This window comes from Gopherus flavomarginatus, chromosome 2 (genome assembly GCF_025201925.1).
Source record: "Gopherus flavomarginatus isolate rGopFla2 chromosome 2, rGopFla2.mat.asm, whole genome shotgun sequence".
Classification (NCBI taxonomy): domain Eukaryota; kingdom Metazoa; phylum Chordata; order Testudines; family Testudinidae; genus Gopherus; species Gopherus flavomarginatus.
The window spans coordinates 83,730,595-83,752,708 of record NC_066618.1 but is presented as its reverse complement, the minus strand read 5'-3'; the positions used below and the strand labels follow the sequence as shown (position 1 = coordinate 83,752,708).

Genomic DNA, 22,114 nt, shown 5'->3' with positions numbered 1-22,114 from the left:
AAAACAGTACGATTCTGTATTTAAAGATTGTATCATAATGCACATGCACAATAAGGACAAATTCAAGTGAATGGGCAACCTTCATTCTGGCATTTCCTAGCCAGGGCCAGCTCTAGGTTTTTTGCTGCCTCAAGCAAAAAAGTTTTTGGCTGCCTCCCATCCCCCTAGACATGAGCTCCCCCTCCTGCCAACCAGTGCCCCCCCACTCACACTCTGTGCTGCCCCAGCACTGGACTCCCCCCCAAACATGGGATCCGCTACCAGCACACTGCAGCCGAGCCCTGGCCCAGATGCGACTCTGTCCCCATGCGGGTGGAGCTGCTGGGCAGCGTGGAGTGGGAGTACTTCCAGGTGGCGGCACGGCTGTGGGGCGGCGCAAAGAACACGGCCCCCTCCCTGGGCTTTGCGGCACTGCTGGTGACCAAGGTGGATCAGTTCATGCTCACCGCCCTCACTCCCGACATGCTGGCGGCCGAGGACCTGGAGAGCCCCCCCGGGACCTGCTGCTCTTCAGCCTCACAGTGCCCTGGCCCAGCCTCAGTGGGAGGGAAGGCGAGGATCTCCGGCTGCAGGGACTACCTGCTCAGCACTCACGAGCCCAGCGGGCTGCTCATCTCCTCACACACTCCAGGAGCCCCTCTCACCGCCACCGCAAACCAGGGGACCCCATTTCCCTCCCTTCCCAGCTCCTCACAAACTCTGGGCAGGGCTGCCCAGAGGATTCAGGAGGCCTGGGGTAAAGCAATTTCAAGGGCCCCTTCCATAAAAAAAAGTTGCAATACTATAGTAACATGTTTTGGAAATGTAAAAAATAACTAGTGAAATACATTCAAAAATTAATTTGTAATAATTTGAAAATACACTAAATACATGATTTAAAAACTTTAAATGCTTTACTGGTATGTCTACATTTGCAATTACATAATGGGCTGTTGCTGGGTGATGGTGATGGTTGGTGCCAATGGGCTGTCACTGCCTGGGGGTGGTGCTGCTGTTGCCCAGGGCTGGGTGGGGAGCTGGTCTCTGCGTTGAGAGGTGCCTGGCTCACAGGGGCTTGGCTCAGGACTGTGGGGAGATGGGGTCAGGGGTTGTCAAGCTCAGAGGGGCTGGGCTCAGAGCTGGGGGTCAGGGCTGTGAGGGGGATGGGGCCGGGGGGGATGCCCAGCTCAGAGGGGCTGGGCTTGGAGCTGGGGGTCAAGGCTGGGTGGGGAGGATGGGTTTGGGGGGGTGCCCACCTCAGAGGAGCTGGTCTCAGAGCTGGGGGTCAGGGCTGTTGGGGGGATGGGGCTGGGGGGGTGCCCAGCTCAGAGGAGCTGGTCTCAGAGCTGGGGGTCAGGGCTGTTGGGGGGATGGGGCTGGGGGGTGCCCAGCTCAGAGGGGCTAGGCTTGGAGCTGGGGGTCAGGGCTGGGTGGAGAGGATGGGTTTAGGGGGGTGCCCATCTCAGAGGGGCTGGACTCGCAGCTGGGCGGGATAGGTTCGGGGGGTGCCCGGCTCCAGCCCAGCACCTTACCATGCCACTTACCCCCTCTCCCAGACAGCGCTGCAGCGGCGTGGTGTCTCCAACGGGGCCTGAGTTCCCGCCGCTCGGCTGCAGCTCGCAGCCCCGCCCCCTTACCAGCTGAGACACCGGGGATGGGGGAAGACGGAGGCGGGGGGAGCCTCCGACATACCCTGCGGGGCCGGAGCCTGGGGAAAATTGCCCCACTTGCCCCTCCCCGCCCGGGTGGCCCTGACTCTGGGAGCCCCTCTCACTGCTGCCGCAGCCCGGGCTTGGCTGTGTGAGGGGCTCCTGGAGCGTGTGAGGAGTCGGGGACGGAGGGGGAGCCAAGCCCGGGCTGCGGCGGCGGTGAGAGGGGCTCCCGGAATGTGCGAGGAGCCAGGGACGGAGGGGGTCCTGCTTCCGCTGCTACTCCCGGCGGCGCCGCGTGTCCGAGTGGGCTCTGCAGGGTGCCACTGGACTGGGCAGTGGGCACGGATCCGGCTTGGGTGAGTGGCTGCACCAGGGCTGGCTCCCGGCAATGATGCCCGAAGCAAAAAAAGATAAAAAAGGGGGGCGGAGTGCGGCCCCTTAGAAAGTGCCACCCCAAGCACATGCTTGGAGGGCTGGTGCCTAGAGCCGGCCCTGTTCCTAGCTTTTGACTGCTTTGACTTTGTAATTTGTGTGCGTGTATGTATGTATATTGCCCTCTGTTGAGCTGAATCAAATGTGCATCAGAGGTCCTATACTGCTAACAGCCAAGGATTAGTTCTGATTTCCCGATGTTGGATAGGGGCCTGTGTTTTGGAGTATGAGGATGCGAGTATCTCCACTGTTAGATCACCACAGCGAGAAGCTCAGATGCGCAGCGTGGCGATAACCATTAAGTCCTAGGTAGCTATCAATTTGTTATACTATGCAGAAGTCCTACTGTACATGGTTGTTAACTTTAATGACCATATATAAACTGTGTGCTTGCAATGTGGAAAAGATATATAATCACTGTGTTATGAGCCAACATGCATGGATGAATGTTTATGCATTACAGTCAACAAGGTGACTCATCCCAGTAACTCAGTCTACACCATACCTACAAAGGCCACCCCTATCGCTGCCAGATCTGCTAGCACAGGCCCCTGCTCTCTTGCAGAAGCCTGTTAAAGTCAAAGGAGATGTTGTGAGGTCTATGCTAGGAGATTCAGTTGCAGTGGGCCTGTAAATTAATAAGAACAATAAGGAATTGTATATAATATTTTCATTTATTCAGAACTGTTTCTGCAACAACTTGGTTTCAAAGGTGGCAAGTCCGTATTTCACATTCTGAACTACAAACATGCAAAGTTCAGCAAACAGCTTCTGCAGTTCCCACCCATAAGCAGCTGTATATCAACTTTCCACCCTGAATGATTTCTCCCTAGCTCTGCCTGTAGTAGATAGCATAATGAACAAGATATTCCTATGTGTTATTATGAACCAGACACTAAATGAGAATGTCAGGGGGATTCAGAAATTCTAAAAGGGGAAATTTTAAACACACATCTTACCAATGTTCTTCTGGATTTCCATAACTAAATATTTCTCTGGTGTCTCACACTTGAAAGAAATATCTTCTTTTACTGCAGCAGTTATCCTGAGTTCAGATTTGCATATTTGTCTTGTACAGATTTTACAGTATTTTAGTGGTGGAACAGAAGACCCAGGTTTAATTGTCACAGTGATGTTGTCCGCAGCACGAAGGTGTATTGCAAAAGAACCTGAAAAGAAAAAATAAATATGCTTCAAAGTATTCTTGTGAATATCAGATAATTTCCCCACACAGCCAAGGATGCTACATTTTTAAAGAGTAACATTTTAACCATGTCCTTAAAATTTGAAATGTTGAGCCTACAAAACACTCTTTATACCTAGTTGAAACAGCTGCAAAAAAATCTGCCTATTGCATCTGTCAATTTTTTTGGTTATGCTAAATGAGAAAAGAAAGATGTTGAATGTCACATAAGAACAATCATACTGGGCCAGACCAATGGTCCACCTAGCCCAGTATCCTGTGTTCTGCCATGGCCAATGCCAAATGCTTCAGAGGGAATGAAGAGAACAGGTAATCATAAAGTAATCCATCCCCTGTCGCCCATTCCCAACTTCTGGCAAAGAGAGGCTAGGGACACCATCCCTGCCCATTCTGGCTAATTGCCATTGATGGACCTATCCTGTGTCACACACAGTATCACTCCTGCGTCAGTTCACTTGTATTGTCATTGCTTTAGTCCACTCACAATTGAGATACTGACACTGACAATGTTTGGGCCCAGATCCCTATGGGAGTTAGATGCCTAAATACCTTTGAGGATCTGGGCCTTACTACTCACAGTTGCTAGTGTCCAGATTTTGTCTTTGGCCCGGTTATCTCTACCACACAATATACAATCAGTTTCCATGTCTGCAGGCACAGAGGAGGTTATGATTCAATTCAAGAAGTGCATGTTGCAGTCGGATTACAAAGTGAGCCTTAATTGGAACAACTGTACATAGCTGGAAGCACTCATATCAGTAAGAGTGCAGTGACAGTGCTATACACCTACTCACCACTATTAGTGACAATACATATGGGTAGGGCATGATGTTGATGTTGAGAAACAAAGGAGTAACACAACCTAATACACATTTTTAAAATATAAAAATATTCTGGATTCTAAATGCAAGCTTCACCTGTTTTGCTCACAAGGAGTGAAGTGAATGCATGTTAAATTGGACAACGGAACTTTATTAAACCCTGTGAACTGCTTTGTCCATGTGGCTGAATTTACACTCAGTCTAACTCCTTGCATTCCCTATTCCACTGACATCCTCTCAATAACAGTCCGTCCAGGGAACATGGGTCCTCTGACTACGGTTCCACTGATACATTGCTCTCACCACAATTCAGTGTGCTTAAGGACAAATTCTCCTTCTAGGTCATAACCTAAGTAGAAGACATTTTTAAGGAACAATCCCCTCTGTTAGACCTCTGTGGATATGGTGGCCCCATTTACTCCATGAGTGGGACGGTAGGCTGAAGGATCCACATACATACGGCTTCACCTTCCCCACCCTTCACAGTCCACCCCAAAGATTTGGGTGCAAGGAGCTCCACACCAGAGTCCTGCAATATGAGGATTCAGACTCCTGCAGGGCTCTCTGTGTATCCCCTTTGCTGACCCTTCCTTGTCATATGACTCAGCTCTTGGGAAATACAACAGAAGTCTAAGCAATCTGTATAATGAAATTGCACTGCCAGCAAGAGTTCAATCTTCAGATGAGTGTATGCTGGGTATAGTGCTAGTGTAAAACACTAAAAATCACAGAATCATTTGGCTGGTAGGTTAAGAATATTCAATGAACTGGTAGTAGTTTGCCAACAACTGAATCTATGAGACAAATTTGACAGTGCTGTGGGTGATGGCATAAATGACATGGGGTGTAAAAAGCAACGTAGCATAACTTTGCATTGATCTGGCATTCAGAGGGAATATGAGTGTAACTGTCACCACTTTGGTATTCTGCAAAGTTCAGTTTCAGCCCTGGGGTAAGTGGGTGAAATCTATATAGAAGTCAGTGGGACTTAGCCATAGCTGAATATAGCCCCAGAAATGTTGGGGACAGTAAGAGTACTTTGTTTTTACAGTCACCTATTAATTGCTTATATTACCATCCGTTCCTTCCTACCTGTGGCCCTACTACCGCAGTGGGCAGTGTTGCCAATTCTCATGATTTTATTATGAGTCGTAAAGCTCCAGACCCTGGAGTCATGTGTCTATGCTAGAATTCCAGCTTTCATTTTTAAAAAGAAAAGAAATAAAAGAAAAAAATTAAGTTTCTAGCCTTCATAGGTACAGAACTAAGCCTGAAAATACGAACCCTAGAGGCTCAAGAGCCACAAGTAAATAAAAGGAATTCCAAGTGTATTTTCTGTCTATTTTTTAAGCCAATTTCATGATTTTCTTAGAAGCTCACAACACTGCATTTACTTTACACAACTTCCAAAAGCTAAATCTGCCCAAACTATTCTGTGTCACTTACACATTCCATGTAACTTACAGCATGCCATCCCCACAGGATCAAAAATGACACTCTATACTCAATTTCCCCACCCCTACATTGTTTTCATAGGCTATCAAAAAATTCAAATGTTTGAGATTTTAAATGTTTGCTTACAACAATGCTTTCAATTGTGCTGTATTTAACGTAAGTCACAAGTACTTTCCAGGGGAACTTAAAAGACTTTTCAGGTTAAATAATACCAGAGTGGGTTGAACAGGCCAGTTCATGTTTATGAAGAAAAATCTGTTTTGCCGCATGGATTTAATGAAACAATCTTGTCTGCCTAACCCTTAAAGAGAATTATGTGCATAATTTTGTTATGCAACGACTGAGAATAGAGGGCTTGATTCACCAGCACAGAGGAACTGAAATGTACCTTTGTGCTACTGAGGTTTGCTGTGCCTCCTGGGGATACACCTACCTCCAGGAGCACTACTGCTCTTATGGGGGAAGAAGGGGTCTGTCATAAACAGATAGTTAAGGGTTAATGTCTCTTTTACCTGTAAAGGGTTAACAAACAGTGAACCTGAAACACCTGACCAGAGGACCAATCAGGAGACAAGATACTTTCAAATCTTGGTGGAGAGAAGCCTTTGTTTGTGTTTTTTGGGTTTTGCTTTGTTCTCTCTGGGTCCTGAAAGGGACCAGACGTGCAATCAGATTTCTTGCCAATCTCCTGCTACAGTCTCTTGTATATTCAGAATAGTGAGTATTAAGTAGAAAAGGCGTTTATAGTCTTTTGATTGTTTTCTGTATTTGCAAATGTGTATTTTGCTGGACAGATTTTGATTGGTATTTGTGCTGGGGGGAGACTTCTTTCTAGTGTTTATAAGCTGAAAGACCCTGTAATATTCCATCTTGATTTTACAGAGATTTCTTATTTTTCTTTCTTTTATTAAAAGCTTTTCTTTTAAAAAGACCTGATTAATTTTTTCCCTTGTTAAGGCTCAAAGGAACTGAGTCTGTACTCACCAGGGAATTGGTGGGAGAAGGGAAAAAGGAGTGGGGGAGGAAAGGTGAATTTCCTCTGTGTTTTTAGATTCACGGAGCTTGAATCTGTCTCTCTCTCCAGGATAGCCCAGGGAGGGAAAGCCTGGGAGGGGGAGAAAAAAACCTGATTTCTCTGTGTTGTGATTCAAGGAGTTTGAATCACGGTGATCTCCTAGTGTACCCAGGGCGGGAAAGATCTGGGAGGAAGAAAGGAGGGGGAGGGGGAAATGGTTTATTCCCCTTTGTTGTGAGACTCGAGGAATTTGAGTCTTGGGGTCCCCAGGGAAGGTTTTTGGGGGGACCAGAGTGCCCCAAAACACTATATTTTTGGGTGGTGGCAGCATATCAGATCTAAGCTGGTAATTAAGCTTAGAGGAATTCATGCTGGTACCCCATCTTTTGGACTTTAAGGTTCAGATTGGGGAATTATACCATGATAGGGTCACATCAGGGAACAGAAGGAAACCTTCTCATTCCAGGAGCCCTGCATACAGGTTTCATCAATATCAGTGCAACACATTTGATGGGAAGTTTTAGAGGGAGCAAATTTGCACACTCCAGAAGCAACAAAAGGCTGACTTAATGCAGCGTTATCACTGCAATCGCTTCAATTCATCCCAGCAGTGACATCCTAATTCATCTATTTGTTCCTCTTCATTTCTAAAACTGAAGAACCAGTATTATAAATGGCTACTGACAAAAAATCCTGACCTGTTCTTCCCTCATATCAATGCAATAAAAATATTCTTACTCAGTTTAGCAAAGAAGTGAAGACTAACATTGTAATTCCTTGCTTGGACCCAATCCTAGTCTCACTGAAGTCAACGTGAACTGCTCATGCCTGCTATCTTCTCTTTAGGGCACTGGTTCTCCAAACACATTGACACCACCACACAGGAAGTTAAGCGAGTGCAGTTGGGAGCCACAAGAGAGTTTCTCTTCTCTGCTTCCTATTCTCCCACACAAAGCAGTTATAGGGGAAATTTGATAAACTATTCTTAGGTTAATCCCTATTTTACTTTTTCGTTCGGCTTTGTGCTATTCCATATACTTGATGTACAAAAGAATATACTTTCACCATGACAGTTCTTAATTTCTCTGATATTTATTAGTATGGTAGCTGGATACAGAAGGAGTTAACAGGGCTTGACTGATTGTGTGCATCTACAGACTTTTTCCTTGCTTAAAGTGATTTTCACGTTCAACTCTTGTTTAGAAATAAAAAAAAGCCTATTTTCCAAGGATAACGGTCCTAGCTTTCACTTTTCCCTTTATAGCCTCTGGAAACCCTGAAATAGCATAATTATTCTTGCAACAAACCAGGACAGAGCACAGACACTGTGGTCTTTAACAGAGATCAAGCGCCAAACTCTATGATTCCGGAAAGCACATCTGTGTACATTGCTATTCACCACATCCCAACAGGATTAAAGCATATCCTTAACTTTAAACACATGATTACTTAATGATAACTTTAAAAATGCATTCCTGAATCAGGGCCCCAAAGCAAGAGTCTTTACCATCTTGAGATAGAAAAAGATAATGCTATTGACCGTGACAAAGTAACAGGCTCTTATCTTTGCTGGGGCCAGCTACTAAAAATCTGCATAGAGAGACACCTTAAGCCAGATCATTGCATAAACACCTTGTCATAAACAGATAGCTAAGGGTTAATGTCTCTTCCACCTGAAGCACCTGACCAGAGGACCAATCAGGAAACTGGATTTTTTCAACTCTGGGTGGAGGGAAGTTTGTGTCTGAGTCTTTGTTGTCTGTCTGCCTGCTTTCTCTGAGCTTTGGAGAAGCAGTTTCTACTTTCTAGTCTTCTGTTTCTAAGTGTAAGGACAAAGAGATCAGATAGTAAGTTATATGGTTTCTTTTCTTTGGTATTTGCATGAATATAAGTGCTGGAGTGCTTTGATTTGTATTCTTTTTGAATAAGGCTGTTTATTCATATTTCTTTTAAGCAATTGACCCTGTATTGTATCATCTTAATACAGAGAGAGACCATTTGTATGTATTTTTCTTTCTTTTTATATAAAGCTTTCTTTTAAGACCTGTTGGAGTTTTTTTCTTTACTTCAGGGAAATTGAGTCTGTACTCACCAGGGAATTGGTGGGAGGAAAAAATCAGGGGAGATCTGTGTGTTGGATTTGCTAGCCTGATTTTGCATTCCCTCTGGGGGAATAGGAAAGTGCTTTTGGTTTCCAGGATTGGGAACGGAGAGGGGAAGTCACTCTGTGTAGTTTCACAGAGCTTGTGTCTGTGTATCTCTCCAGGAGCACCTGGAGGGGGGGAAGGGAAAAAGGATTATTTCCCTTTGTTGTGAGACTCAAGGGATTTGGGTCTTGGGGTCCCCAGGGAAGGTTTTTCAGAGGGACCAGAGTGCCCCAAAACACTCTAATTTTTTGGGTGGTGGCAGCAAGTACCAGGTCCAAGCTGGTAACTAAGCTTGGAGGTTTTCATGCTAACCCCCATATTTTGGACGCTAAGGTCCAAATCTGGGACTAAGGTTATGACACACCTCCCTAAGATAAAACTCTGAAGATATGCTTACTGTCCAAAATGATTGAGAGCACAGTACCGGAACATCAGTAATGTCTTTATTACAAACATTAGATTAGTGTAATTTACTGAATCAAATGTCATCTTCTTTAAGACCTTAAAAAAAAGAAGCTCATACACAAACAAAAATGCATCCAGTGATCCCAGAGTCACTTAACATTTTGGACTGAATAGCTTAGAAAATATACTACAGAGCAGGCAAACAAGAGTATATAAATTACTTCTATTGTGGTGCTTTGTAAGCACCATGATCATGACTCATCCTGATCAGTCTTTGTTTATGCTTTTCTCCACACGTCTCCTTATAAGGATACCAAGAATTGTATATACTGTTTGTAAGGACGGAATTTCCATGTACCTTAAATGCTGCTCGGTACAATGACTCACAGGATATTTAACAAGCAAGAAGAAATAAAAAGACAGTTACTCTTCATCTGCACAATGTCATACAGATTTTGAGATAGAGGGAGCCCTTAGCAGACCACCCAGTCCTGCCCTTGCATTGTGGAAGGATTGATTTAAGTGACTTCCTAAATCATCTCGGACAGACAGGTGTCTAATTTAGCCCTGGCTTCCTCAAACGATGGCAATTCTGCAGCTATCATTGACAGTTTGTTCCACTGCCTAATATTAACCCTAAATTTTTCCCACTGCCACTTAAGCTCATTACTTTTTGTTCTGGCCTGGGCTCCTCATTAATAACTGATCCTTGTTCTCTTGGTAATGTCCCTTTATTTCTCAGTAATGCCTTCCCTCAGTAGGGTGACCAAACATTCCGATAAAAATCGGGACTGTCCCAATATTTAGCAGTTTGTCCCACGTCCCAACCGAAGTACGGTCGGGATGCCATTTCTCCTGATATTTGGTTTCAGACATGGTGGCCAGGGTTGTTTTTTTTTTTTTGCTTAGGCAGCAATGAGAGGCAGGGGGAGTGCCTTTTCAATTGTTACACTCACCTGGCACATCTGTGTCTTCAGCGGCATTTCAACGGCAGGTCCTTCACTCGCTGATGGTCTTCGGTGGCATTTCGGCGGCGGGTACTTCTTTGTTTGGCGGCAAGATTTATTGCCCACTGCCGAAATGCCGCCGAAGACCATCAGTGACTGAAGGACCCACCACTGGAGTGCCACCAAAGACCCAGACATGGTGAGTGTAACAATTAAAAAGGTGCTCCCCCTACAGTGGTCCTGATATTTTGAAGCTATTATCTGGTCACCCTATCCCTGAGTCTGAACACACTCATCTCCACCAGCCTTCCACTGTCAGTCTGACTCTTCCAGAACTTTCATCAATTTCATTGCTCTGAACAATCTCCGATTTGTCTTATAATATACAATTTAATAAAGACAACCTCAACAGCAGCCCAACTACCAGTAACAGCTGTGGAATTATCTCACTTGATTTACAATGCAGTCTCCTTGTACTACATCCCAATGTAGCATTTGTTTATATTTGCAATAATAATGGGTAATGATGTTGTGGAGAATAAATTGATACTGAAATAATAACTCTAAAATCTGTTTGTAGTATGTTATTGATTAGTCTTTATTTCACAAACATTTATTTCATTATACTTTCCTCAACTAACCCTTTTTACATTTGCCTATTGAAGCTCGTTTTCTTGATTTTAAAACTTTTATCAAGTTTATCTGTAGTCTCCAATGAAATCTGCAGTCCCTCCCAATTCCATCTGCAAGGCTGATTAGTGTTGCTGATGACTTGAAAGATATAGCGGGGGGAGGGATAGCTCAGTGGTTTGAGCATTGGCCTGCTAAATCCAGGGTTGTGAGCTCAATCCTTGAGGGGGACATTTAGGGATCTGGGGCAAAAATCTATCTGGGAATTGGTCCTGCTTTGAGAAGGGGGGTTGGACTGGATGACCTCCTGTGGTCCCTTCCAACCCTGATATTCTAAGATAGTGAAGATAAAATGAGCCACCTAACCAGATTTGTTTTGTTTAGCGACCTTAACCAGCAGAGCGAGATGTTAGTGACTTGACACCACACTACAGAACTATTGGGCCATTTGAAAGTGATCGCTTGACAAAATCAAAACTAAACAAACCAAGATTGAGGGAAATAGTACAAACAAGGATTCAGATCCCCATTGTCACATTCATTGGTGGCTAAAACTGATTTTATCTTTTCGCTACAAATACAGCAAAGAGCAGGATCAGTATGAAGTATTCACTTACAAAGGAAACAGGCTGTTGTTTACACTTACAATCTAAACATCCTACAGTACTTGTTTTTTTTTTTTCTGGTGGCAATCTTGTTCCTTTGGTAACTCAATGACCTTTTTCAGTTTGGGCCTAATTTTAGCATCTAGTTTATTAGGGTTAGAGGGTTCATACTACAGAATGGAAAGCAGATTGTCTTCAGGAGGTCATTGTGACAATTAAGGCCCCAATCCTGAAAAGATTTATTGAGTCCAGTGGGACTACTTACATCCTTAACTTTCAGCACAAGCACGAGGCTTTGCAGAACAGGGGTCTATGTAGTTAAGATTTGTAAAGTACCTTTAATTGCATAGGTTTCAGCACTTGACTTTGAGAAATGAATGCTTTTTCTGAATGAGGATTATTAAAAATTTTAAGACACATTTTGGGTCTGTCAAGATTAATTGTTATTACAGAAGTTCTCCTTTTACTCCAGGAAAACACTACATTTTGTTACATGTATAAAAAGGTAGGAAGTAGAGCCCTGCAGTAGGACTAGGATCCCGCAGGTCCTGCAGGACCCACTGCCATAAGAGCAGGAGCAGGTAAAATGTACTTTGTAGCACGCAGGATTGGGTGTGCAAAATACCTAGACTGCAGTAATTTGCAGGAAAACACTAAATCTCTTGTCAGTTTACTACATAAAAATTGTGCCTGAATTCCATTTATCTATGTAATATATTAACAAACTCGCCCTCCCCCCTATTTTTTTAAAAGTAGCATGGAGGACTCTGTTTCTTGAGGGATTAGCATGATCTAAGGTTTTTGCAAGTGAGAGCAGAATAAAAAGGCAAAAAGCAATCCAGGAGCAGGTGGGAGTGGAAGTAGATATTGCAGGATGGGATGCGAGTGGGATTAAAAAAAAAAAAAAATAGTCCCACATAGGGTTCTCATAGGAAGTGGTAGTTTAGTCACCATGCTAGTTCTGTGCTGGCTACTAATTTTGTAAAGTATGCAGCACAAGACAAAAAATATTGAGTACCCAGCAACAGGATAAGGAAGCGTCAGACTGGCCCCAGCGAAAGGAACGCAACGAAGACATGTTTACTCTGGTATCTATAACCTTTACAAACATTATGCCACCACATAAAACCTATTTTGTAATAAGACTACCCATGACTGAGCTTTCTTACTCAGTGTATCCCTAGCCGAGTCTACATGACAATGAGAAGTTGGCATCCCAGAGAGAACTCAGAACTGGAATTTCAAGGTTGGAATTAGTCTAACTGGGCTCTCCATTTTCATGCACAGTCCTGCTACTCTCCCCCTCTGTTCTTTGGCTTCCAATACAGTGAATTTATAATTAGCAAAGCCTTGTCCTTTCTGGCTGGTGAAAATTACTACAGAAATACTGGGACTTTGTTGGCTGAGATTATCAGTGCTTGGCCACAGGGTGAGGGAAGGGTACAAGTGGTTCTCAAAAGAAGCAACTGTGAGACCACTGCTCAAGGAACCAACTTCTGGAACTGACAGTCTGGCTATCAATGTGTGTCCAGTTCCCATTTTTGGAAGAGTAATGGAGGATCTTTTGGCAAGGCAGTTCAAGTGGATACCAGAGTCTTTGGATTTCGTTTACAAGGAGAATCTGGCTATAGGCTTATTTATAAAGGTGGAAACTGCACAAGCTGTGGTATCTCTTCGAGGTAATGGATGAGGTGTCCATGCTGATTCTTTTAGATCAGTGAACAGCTGTTTATATTATTGTTTAAAAGTCTTTCTTGACTTGCTTGCAGACTCTAGCAGAAGCAGACTGAGTTGCTCAAATGGTTCTATTCTTTTTTTTTTTTTTTAAACCAAGAGAGCCCAAATGGTACCTGTGGGCAATTGACCCTCCGGTTTGAGCATTCTCTCGCGCAGGATAACATAGTAGTCCATATTGTCATTCCATGTGTACATGGGGCCCCTGGGAGAATTAGTGACAAGACATGGACTGTGATCCGCTCAGAATGCTATTGACAGCTGGCTCTATTTCCATCATGCCTACTGGGCCAGAGCAGTGGAACAAATCCTTATGTGTTTATGAACGTGGGGCCTGGATAAGAGCTAACTGGCTGTAACTTAATCCAGATAAGACACATTGTGATGGGTTCGGTCACGGAGATCCCCTTGGGACTGTCATCTGATGTGCTGAGATTACCTCTGAGCTTGTTTTCCCTGCCAGCTTGGGAGTCCATAACCCTGCCTTGTTTAGCCCAAAATGCTAGTCTGCTGCAGCGCAGACCCAGGTCTGGTCCAAGCTCCCAAAGCGGAAGACTTTAACTAAAAACTGCTCAGCACATTTCTGATCTCCAGCACCCAGACACCCAGCTCCCAATGGAATCCAACCCCCAAATAAATCTGTTTTACTCTGTAGAAAGCTTATACAGGGTAAACTCATAAATTGTCCACCCTCTATAACACTGATAGAGAGATATGCACAGCTATTTGCTCCCCCAGGTATTAATCACTTTCTCTGGGTTCAATAATAAACAAAAGAGATTTTATTAAGTATAAAAAATAGGATTTACATGGTTTCAAGTAATAAAAGACAGAACAAAGTAAGTTACCAAGCAAAATAAAGCAAAAACGTGCAAGTCTAAGCCTAATAAAGTAACAAGAATTGTACCAGGGGAAAGGATTGGGCACAGACTAGGAAGGAGTCTAGTCTGTGAAAGAAGCTTATTGAACCATCTCTGAGGGAGAGATTTACCTGTAATTAGTTTCTTAATTTATTAAATAAATATATCATTTAAATAAATATTATTTATTTAATAAATTAAGAAACTAATTACAGGTAAGTTACTGTGAGTGCAAAACTGCATCTGAAAAACATGGAGGCTGCTTTGAAAATAATTAGAATAATGCATGTTAAATGAATGAGTGGCACAGGATCCTGATAGGAAGATCAAAAAAGGTGTAGTTGAGTAGGGGGACCCTTTAGCATGATATATGTTGGGGGGACAAGAGAATCTTCTGAAGGTGGCAAAAAATAATTTTAATCATGGGTAGCAACAAAATCCATAGCTCTTCCAGGGGAGTTTTAGCAGCAAGAGCTTGATCAGTTCCAGAGGGGGGCGGGAAGGGTGGGAGAGAGAGAGAGAGAGACACACACACACACACACACACACACACACTGCTTCTAATTAAACCCATGAATGGTGCTGATGGCACCCCAGATGGATCTGTAATCAGCCGTACTTGACTGGAATGAGCATCACCATGATGTAGAGACCATTGCTTCTTGATTTACACTTCAGTTTAGTTTTATAAAACAATTTAGCTAACAGAAATGATGTGACTGTAATTCCAGCCATATATCAGTGTAGATTCCATGAGAATGCCCACTTTGCAACTTTTCCCTCTGTACGAAATACTGTAGCCTCCCAACTGTAGTTTGATGAGGCCTGGCCTACACTAAAAAGTTAGGTCAAACTAGTGACGTCACTCAGGGGTGTGAAAAAATCCACACTCCTAAGCGACAAACTTACTTGATACCTGCTGTAGACAGCGCTAGGTTGACAGAAGACTTTTTCAAGTGACCTAGCTACTGCCTCTAAGGAGGTGCCTCTCAGCAGCTGCACAGCTGTAAAGTTTCAAGTGTAGACAGGCCCATGGAGGAAAAGATAGGTTGAAGTGATGGGGATGGGTGGGTGTCAGAAGGCAAAGCATTAAGAAGTGTTTTGAAATATGCAGTTATTTGTATGAAAGATTCCTTGTATTGAGTGTTCTGAATCACAAAAAGAAAATTCCCTTAAAAAATGACTCATTCACATGAACACGTTACAATAGGGGAAAGAACAACATTCCAGCTGTGGTGATTTTAAGGCAAAGAAAGGGAAATACAAACACGAAGAAAAAGAATGTTCTATTCTATTTTCAATGCCCAAGACCAGGCAAGAATTTCTTAAAGGTGACGAATCCCTTTCCTCCTTAGTAACCCCCTTCTGGATTGAAGAGTCATTCCATATAACTACAGACTGTAAATCCAGAACTGAAATTAATATTAAAGCTGGTCAGAAAGTGTTTTATTTTTGCTTCTCATGGAAAGTTTTTTGTTTTTTTTTTTCTGAAGTGTTTCATCCAGAAACAGAAATATTTCAATTCAGAAATGCTGTAATGATGCCTCTGGGAAATTGTAGTTTGGGTGTGTCATGTTCCCATTCCCCTCCATAGGCTGAGCTCCCTGGCTGGACTACATCTCCTATGATGCACCATGGACACCAAGCCCTGGCTGTGGTGCATCATGGGAAATGTAGTCCAACAGGCAGTACAGTCCATACAAAAGAATGAGAACATGAAGCAATCGAACTAACACTCCCATGAAGCCCTACAGTAGCATATCCAAATTGAAATATTTCAGTTTTTGGCATTCAGTTTTTACATCATTTAAAAAAAATAATCCACAAGAGGTAATTTTCTTAAAATGTTGTTTAATCAAAACCTCTGTTTTCCCTCAAACTGTTTCGATAGAAAATTTTCAGTTAGCCTGAGTAAATATACTTTGTACTATCTGGAGTGAAGGATCTCCAAGAAACAAACAACCATTACTGATCTTCATTACACCCCTGCGAAGTAGATAACTATCATCAACCTCATTTTACAGACTGAGGAACACAGTGATTCCATGAGTTGTCCAAGGTCATACCGTCAGCAGCAGTCAAGAAAAAGAACCTATATTTCTTGACTTCCAGACCTGCACTCCAAGCACTAGACTATGCCTCTGTACAAATAACAAAACATATTTTGTGAAATCAAAAATAGACTAGTTATCCTTTCCCCTACCTCGCCCTCCAGTCTCTAATTTATCCTGCCCCAACAATTCTGCATATGTACAATTTTACTCTGGAATTTTGTTTGCTACCACTCTAAGACAATTGTATACTATGCACATGTTATTTTATATTCTAAATTTCAGAAAAGGCTTTTAGAATTCAAAGATCAAATTAAATTGGGGATAGAGGTAGCAACCAGAACTCCCATTTCAGATAACAAGCCAGTTTTCTGTCTCACAGCTTGGTTCTGCTAATCACCAAACATACTTGGAGGACTCAATTCCCCACTGCCTTGCAATCTAAGTAGTCATTTACTCCTGCATAAAATAGGTGTAAAAAAATAACAGCAGGGCGAGTGAATGGTTAATTCTGATCTGAATGTTTTTTACCTACTCTGTACAGACACATAAAAGGTATAAGGGAAGAGGACGTGACAACAGAGGATGTAGTTGAGTGGGGTCTTGAAAGCAAAGACAAGAAGTTTAAATGTTATGTGGTGTGTAAGAGAGAACTAGAGCAAAGACACAAAGGGGGTGGTAGCACAGCCAAATCAGTAGGTGAGAGAGAGTTTGAATAGTCATATGTGCCAGGGAGACCAGAGAGAGCAACTTATGTGCCAGGGAGACCAAAAAGGAGGAAGTTTGTTTTCCCAGAAGGTTAACAGGGTGCCCTACACCTCAATGAAGATCTAGATCCATAGTGTCATATGCCAAAAATAAACCAGGATTTTAAAGTTTATTAGCTACTGAGGTTATGAGAGGCCTTGGGGATGCTCAGGTTTTCTCCCTTTTACAAAGAAATATATGAAACTGAGCTCTGTTTCTTTTCTAAAGAAGGGGTGCCCTATAGATGTATTGCTTCATCATCCTTTGAAGAGACTTGGGAGTATAGTTATAATTTGATACTTAGGGGCTATGTTCACAAATCCTTCCAAACAGATGAAAATATATCATTTGGAAATTTTAGACTAGACAGTTTAAAAGCTTAATCACAATGCTGTCTGGTTATTTAGTCAACATTTAGCTATGCTTACCTGGCACAAAGCCATGATTATCCTGAATAATATGGCCTATCCCTCTTCAAGGTAGCGGAAGTACTGAATAGGCATGAATTTCAGGTCACACTGTATGGACTCTGTGTTTTTTCCATATTCAAACTTTGCAATTATCAAGGCTGATAATACTAGAAGTAAGCTTCAATGCTTTTTTTTTTAAAAAGGTTTGTGGATGTGCATGCAGATCATGTTGTATCTCTGCTCTGCCTACTCCAGTCCAGCAGACAGTCTTTGGAAATTTACAAAAATCGAGTCTGAATTTCTTCATTGTTATAGGACAGAATTTAATAAAATTTGTAATGAGAGATAATTGGTGGTGCTGGGTAATATCAAGCCTCCCAGTAATGCAATACAACTTTTGGGCACAAATCTGCAACCCTTACTTATGGTAGTAATTCCCTTTCCTTTCCCTCTATCTGTTTGGAAGGCTTCAGTGAGACTTCATGTGAGAGTAAGGGTTGCAGGATCAGATAATGTCTCTCTCTTCCTATACTTAAGAAATCAAGACATTTTCAGGTAAGATTAAAAACAACGTGTTCTCCTTTCCATATATTATTGTTGAAATTATATCCCAAAATGCCAGAACACAATTTGAGTCATTTAAGGAACTTGTTTCTCTTAAAACTCAGAGTCACCCTAAATAGAAATGCACCACACTAATTCTGGCAGCTGAATGCCAATACTAGTGCACATCAAACTCTCATAGGGTTTATTAGTATTTACACACATCATGGGAAATATATCTCCCATTGTGGGGTAGTATAAAGAAAGCTAAGAAAAGATAAGAACTGTATGCAGTTAAAGCTCTAAGTTACAAAAGCTTTTTAAAAAGCGGAAGTATTAAAATACTTCTCATTTTTAAAAGTACCATTGAGTTCAAATTACCTCAGATTTAGACTATCTGAAAGTTTTTAAGAGAGGACCATCAACCTTTATGGGATTTTAGACATGAAGGCAACAGTTTAAAATTAAGATACTATGCAGTTATTCAATTATGAACGCAGTTTTAAAGTATTCCAAGCTAAAACTAACTTTACTTTTATTTTACACCACCACGTCTACAATTGTCACTGCATCTTGACTGAGATTTAAAGCTAACGGCTTTTCTCAGCTCACTGCAACACATTAGCACAGCCACATGAAATAAGGGCAAAGCAGGGAGCAACCATCTTTGGCAAACAAATTACTGGCGTATGTCATTAGCATCTAAATGAGATCTTCATGTATTATTTAAAACATGAGCATGCAATGAATAGCTTTTCTGTCTGCATGAAACACACACACACACACACGAGTCAGTTTTTAACAGGATGGACAATTTCATCAAGGCACCAAGAGCTGCTGCCCCCTTTAAAAAAGTTGGCTCTGCCTCTTAGACACAAAAACCAAAACATTTGCACAGGGATATACAAATAAAAGCAACTGGTGACTCTCCTTTCAAAACACTGTTGTAAATTATGTCCAAGAAGGCCAGACCGAAACTAACTGAGCTCTCTTTCCTCCACTGAAGTGTTAAGAAAGAACAGACTCTGGAGAGGGAAAAGCAAGAACCTGGGGTGGGGGGCTAAATACATGCCTGGTGTAAGCCCATCCCCGCACCCATCAATGATGACTGATGGCTCTTTACAATAGTTACAAGGCCAAGAGGCAAGCTGGGAGAGTCACTCTCTTTTCTTGGACCAACTTTAGTCGGGGAGAGACAAGCTCTGGAGCCGCACAGAGCTCTTCCTCGGGTCCAGACCAGAGCTCTGGGACACGCGTCTCTCCCACCGACAGAAGCTGGTCCCGCCCCATGGCTCGGGAGTAGCCTGGGACCCACAGCACGGCCAGCAGCCAGGCGGTTCTAACCTCTTCGGGCCGGGGAGAAAAGGCTTGTGGAGAGCCCCAGGCTGAAGCCCCGAGGCGCCCTCCCGGGCACGCTCGGCAGCGGTGCCTGCGCCAGGGGCTCGCTGCACCCCGCGCCCCAGCCCCCCAGGGAGGCTGCCCCGTAACTTCCCAGCCCAGCCCAGCCCAGCCCGCGCAGCCTCTCCCGCCCCGGCTGGGGGCACCGCCCGGCCCGCGCCCCTCGCCGCTTACCTGCCAGCTGCAGGAGCTGAGCCGCGGCCAGGAGGAGCCCGGCCGCCAGCGCCACGGACCGGCCACCCGCCATCTCCCCGCATCAGCAGCCCCAGCCGGGCACAGGCCTCCGCGGCGCGCAAGCTGCTGCTGCTGCTGCTGCTGCTGCTCAGGTGCGGACGTGGGGGGGGAGCTCCCTACAGCCACGAGCTCCCGCTGCTTCCTGCTCCGCCCTGTACCTGCGAGACTGCAGGCGGCCCCCGCTCCTCCCCGCCGGCTCCAGGTGAAACTCCGCCCCTTCCTCCTGCGCTGCGGAGAAGCCGCCGCTGGCGAGCCGGCAGTCGTTACTCACTGCTCCGTCCCACGGCCTCCAGGCACCGCCTGCCCAGCACCGGGGGCAGCCACCTCTGCGCTGGGGGGCGGCAGCTGTTGGGCAGCGCACAGCCCCTGCTATAGGGCGGGAAGCGGGGAAGGGTGCCGAGTCCCGCTGAAACGATGGAAGGAGGCGGGTTAGTTTGGCGGAAGAGAGTTACCCCGGCTGGCACTGGGCCAGGCGTGAGGCTCCCCATTTGAATGACAGCTGCCACGGGATACCTCAGGACAGCGCTGCAATCTGCGCAGCACCTTGCACTCCCTCCACTTTGAGGTGCCCCTCCTCCCCCCCGAAAGTCTCCCTCCAGAGAGACTTGCCTTCTGCGCTCTCCCCCTGCATTGTAAATCTGTGTCCTAGGGAAAGGAGAAGGGCATCGCTCTGAAGGTTAGCCCAGGGTGCGGATTGTCTTGAACAGCCTCTGTATGTTTGTAATTATTCTTAGCACTTATCTATCCCTTTTCATTTTCGAATGATTTGCAAACATTAATTAATTAATCTTCATGGCACCCCCCTTAGAAGTAGCTAAGCATTACCCCTATTTGACCGATGGGGGACTGAGGCACAGAGTTTTAGATACTTGCCCAGTGCTGCCCGGCTAGCCATTGGCAGAACCAAGACGACTTGCTGACTCCCCTAGACCTGTGCTCAGACTTACTAGAAGTTACATGCCTTTTCCCCAGAGGACTGTATACTGTAAGAGCCTTGAGATCATCTCAAAGTTCTTTGGAGTTTCTGACAAATTCTGAAGGATCATTGGGCTGATGTGCTAGTATCTAGGTTTGTTTTTATTTTTCTGAAGGTTCAAAGGGACGCTTTGAGTATTGCTTTGCTCCTTTAAATCTATCAGTTTTGCCAATTTACTTTTTAATATTCCCTGAATAATGAGGGAAGATGGATTAAGCTGCCTAAAAGATCTGAAATGTGAAAGCTCCATAAAATGTCATGTTTAGGGTGGGCAAAAGGGGCTGTATCTAGAAGTAATGGGATGAAACTGAAAAGGAATAATGTAGGTGAAACATCAAGAATAATTACCTCGTGAGACGTACTAGACTATACTGTATAGTGGTTTCTTAAGGAAACAAGTGAAAACACCATTGCTTGAACCATGTAAAACTGGACTCTGAAAATCACTGAAGAATATACTATAAAGAATAATCCTTTACTGTTAGGAGATAGTAATTAGAGATGGGGGAAAAAAACATGATTCTGTGAAGTAAAGTAATTGCACTTTTTTCCAAAGTTGATGCAAAAGGGATCAATCCTGCTGCTATTGATGTCAGTGGCAAAAAGTCCATTAACATTAAATAGAGCTGGATCAGACCCATGATAAATAAATAATTCATAGAAGAAAACTCATATGTATATGTGTACATTTTTTCATGTACTCCCTCAGTCCATTGTGTATTACAGTGGCAAATTTACAAAACAAATCTAAATTGTATTCAAAGTAAGAGATTAAGCAGACAAGAAAGGGAGGAATGGAGCCCAAGAGATTCAAAAATTGGGCTTCAAAATCAGGCAAAGCATATCTTCTGGAGTTGGGATCCTTAATTTCTCTGTGGGCACCTCTGAATGGCAGTCCTTTTTGAAAATCAGCCTCTTATTTAGGATAAACCTTGATTAGCTCAATCAGTGCATGCAAAGCCCTGGCTTGCCCTTGTTGAGGGGTCAGCACTGGTGCAACTACTCTGATTGCTGGCCCCTGTTGCTGAATTGGAGCTATTCCTGAGCAAAGGCAAGGCCCTACTGTGGCAGTCAGTTGGTGGGTGACTAATACTGTTCTCTTCGCAAAGCTTACCGAAATGCTGAGTTCAATTTACTGTTACATTATCCAGTCAGCATTGTGGTCACCTTAATTGTTTCATCTTATTTTTTTAAATGAAGAAATAAGAAAAAAGGCGGGGAGAAGAAACAGAAAACAAGGTTTTTTTGCACAAAGTATTCTATTAAAGTCACCAATATACCATGTCAGTGCAGAGATCAGGGGAAGCACTCGTCACCAATGATTGACTAACACTTGGATGTGATCCATCAGACTTTCAAGCTGCTGCTTGCTAGCCTCTGCAGATGAACCTCTCCCTTTTACGTGTCCTGTTACAGGGCTTTGCTAGGAAATACAGCCATTACTTTAGCTTGAGAATGCCTGGCTGAAAGGGTGAACGTTCTTGTGATTTTTGTTTGTTTAAGGAACTTTAAGGAAGATCCTTTCTGAAAAGGAGCCTTAGAGTTGGAGATGATAGGGCCTAATGTGTCTCTCAGGATCTCTGCTTGACTTCAGTGCAGTTGTATGTGTATAACTGAGAGCAGAATTTGTCCCTGTGTCTATTTTTCCTAATGCAATTGACAAATAATTCCCTAAATTCACAATAATTACAATACATCTGACACAACAACCCACATGCTTATTTACTGCATTAGCCTGACCTAGGACGAAGAAATGGTGTTGATTCTTTTGTTTATCTCCAGTGAATTCTTGTAGAATATTGATTTTCAAACTGTGGTCATGAAGAGCAGGTGGGTCACATGACGTTAGCTCCTCCTACTTGTTTCTGA

General features: G+C 43.7%; 1 protein-coding gene across 1 annotated transcript in view; it reads right to left on the bottom strand.

Annotated features, from left to right (window-relative positions):
• CDCP1 (CUB domain containing protein 1) overlaps nucleotides 1-19,282 on the bottom strand; it is a 48,538-nt gene extending 29,256 nt beyond the window's left edge. Inside the window, exons 1-2 of the mRNA XM_050937997.1 lie at nucleotides 19,210-19,282; nucleotides 3,023-3,232 (exon numbers count right to left, since the gene is read on the bottom strand). Coding sequence (XP_050793954.1) covers nucleotides 3,023-3,232; nucleotides 19,210-19,282 — 283 coding nt within the window. The remainder of the gene's footprint in view (nucleotides 1-3,022; nucleotides 3,233-19,209) is intronic.
• Between the last annotated feature and the right edge of the window lie 2,832 nt (nucleotides 19,283-22,114).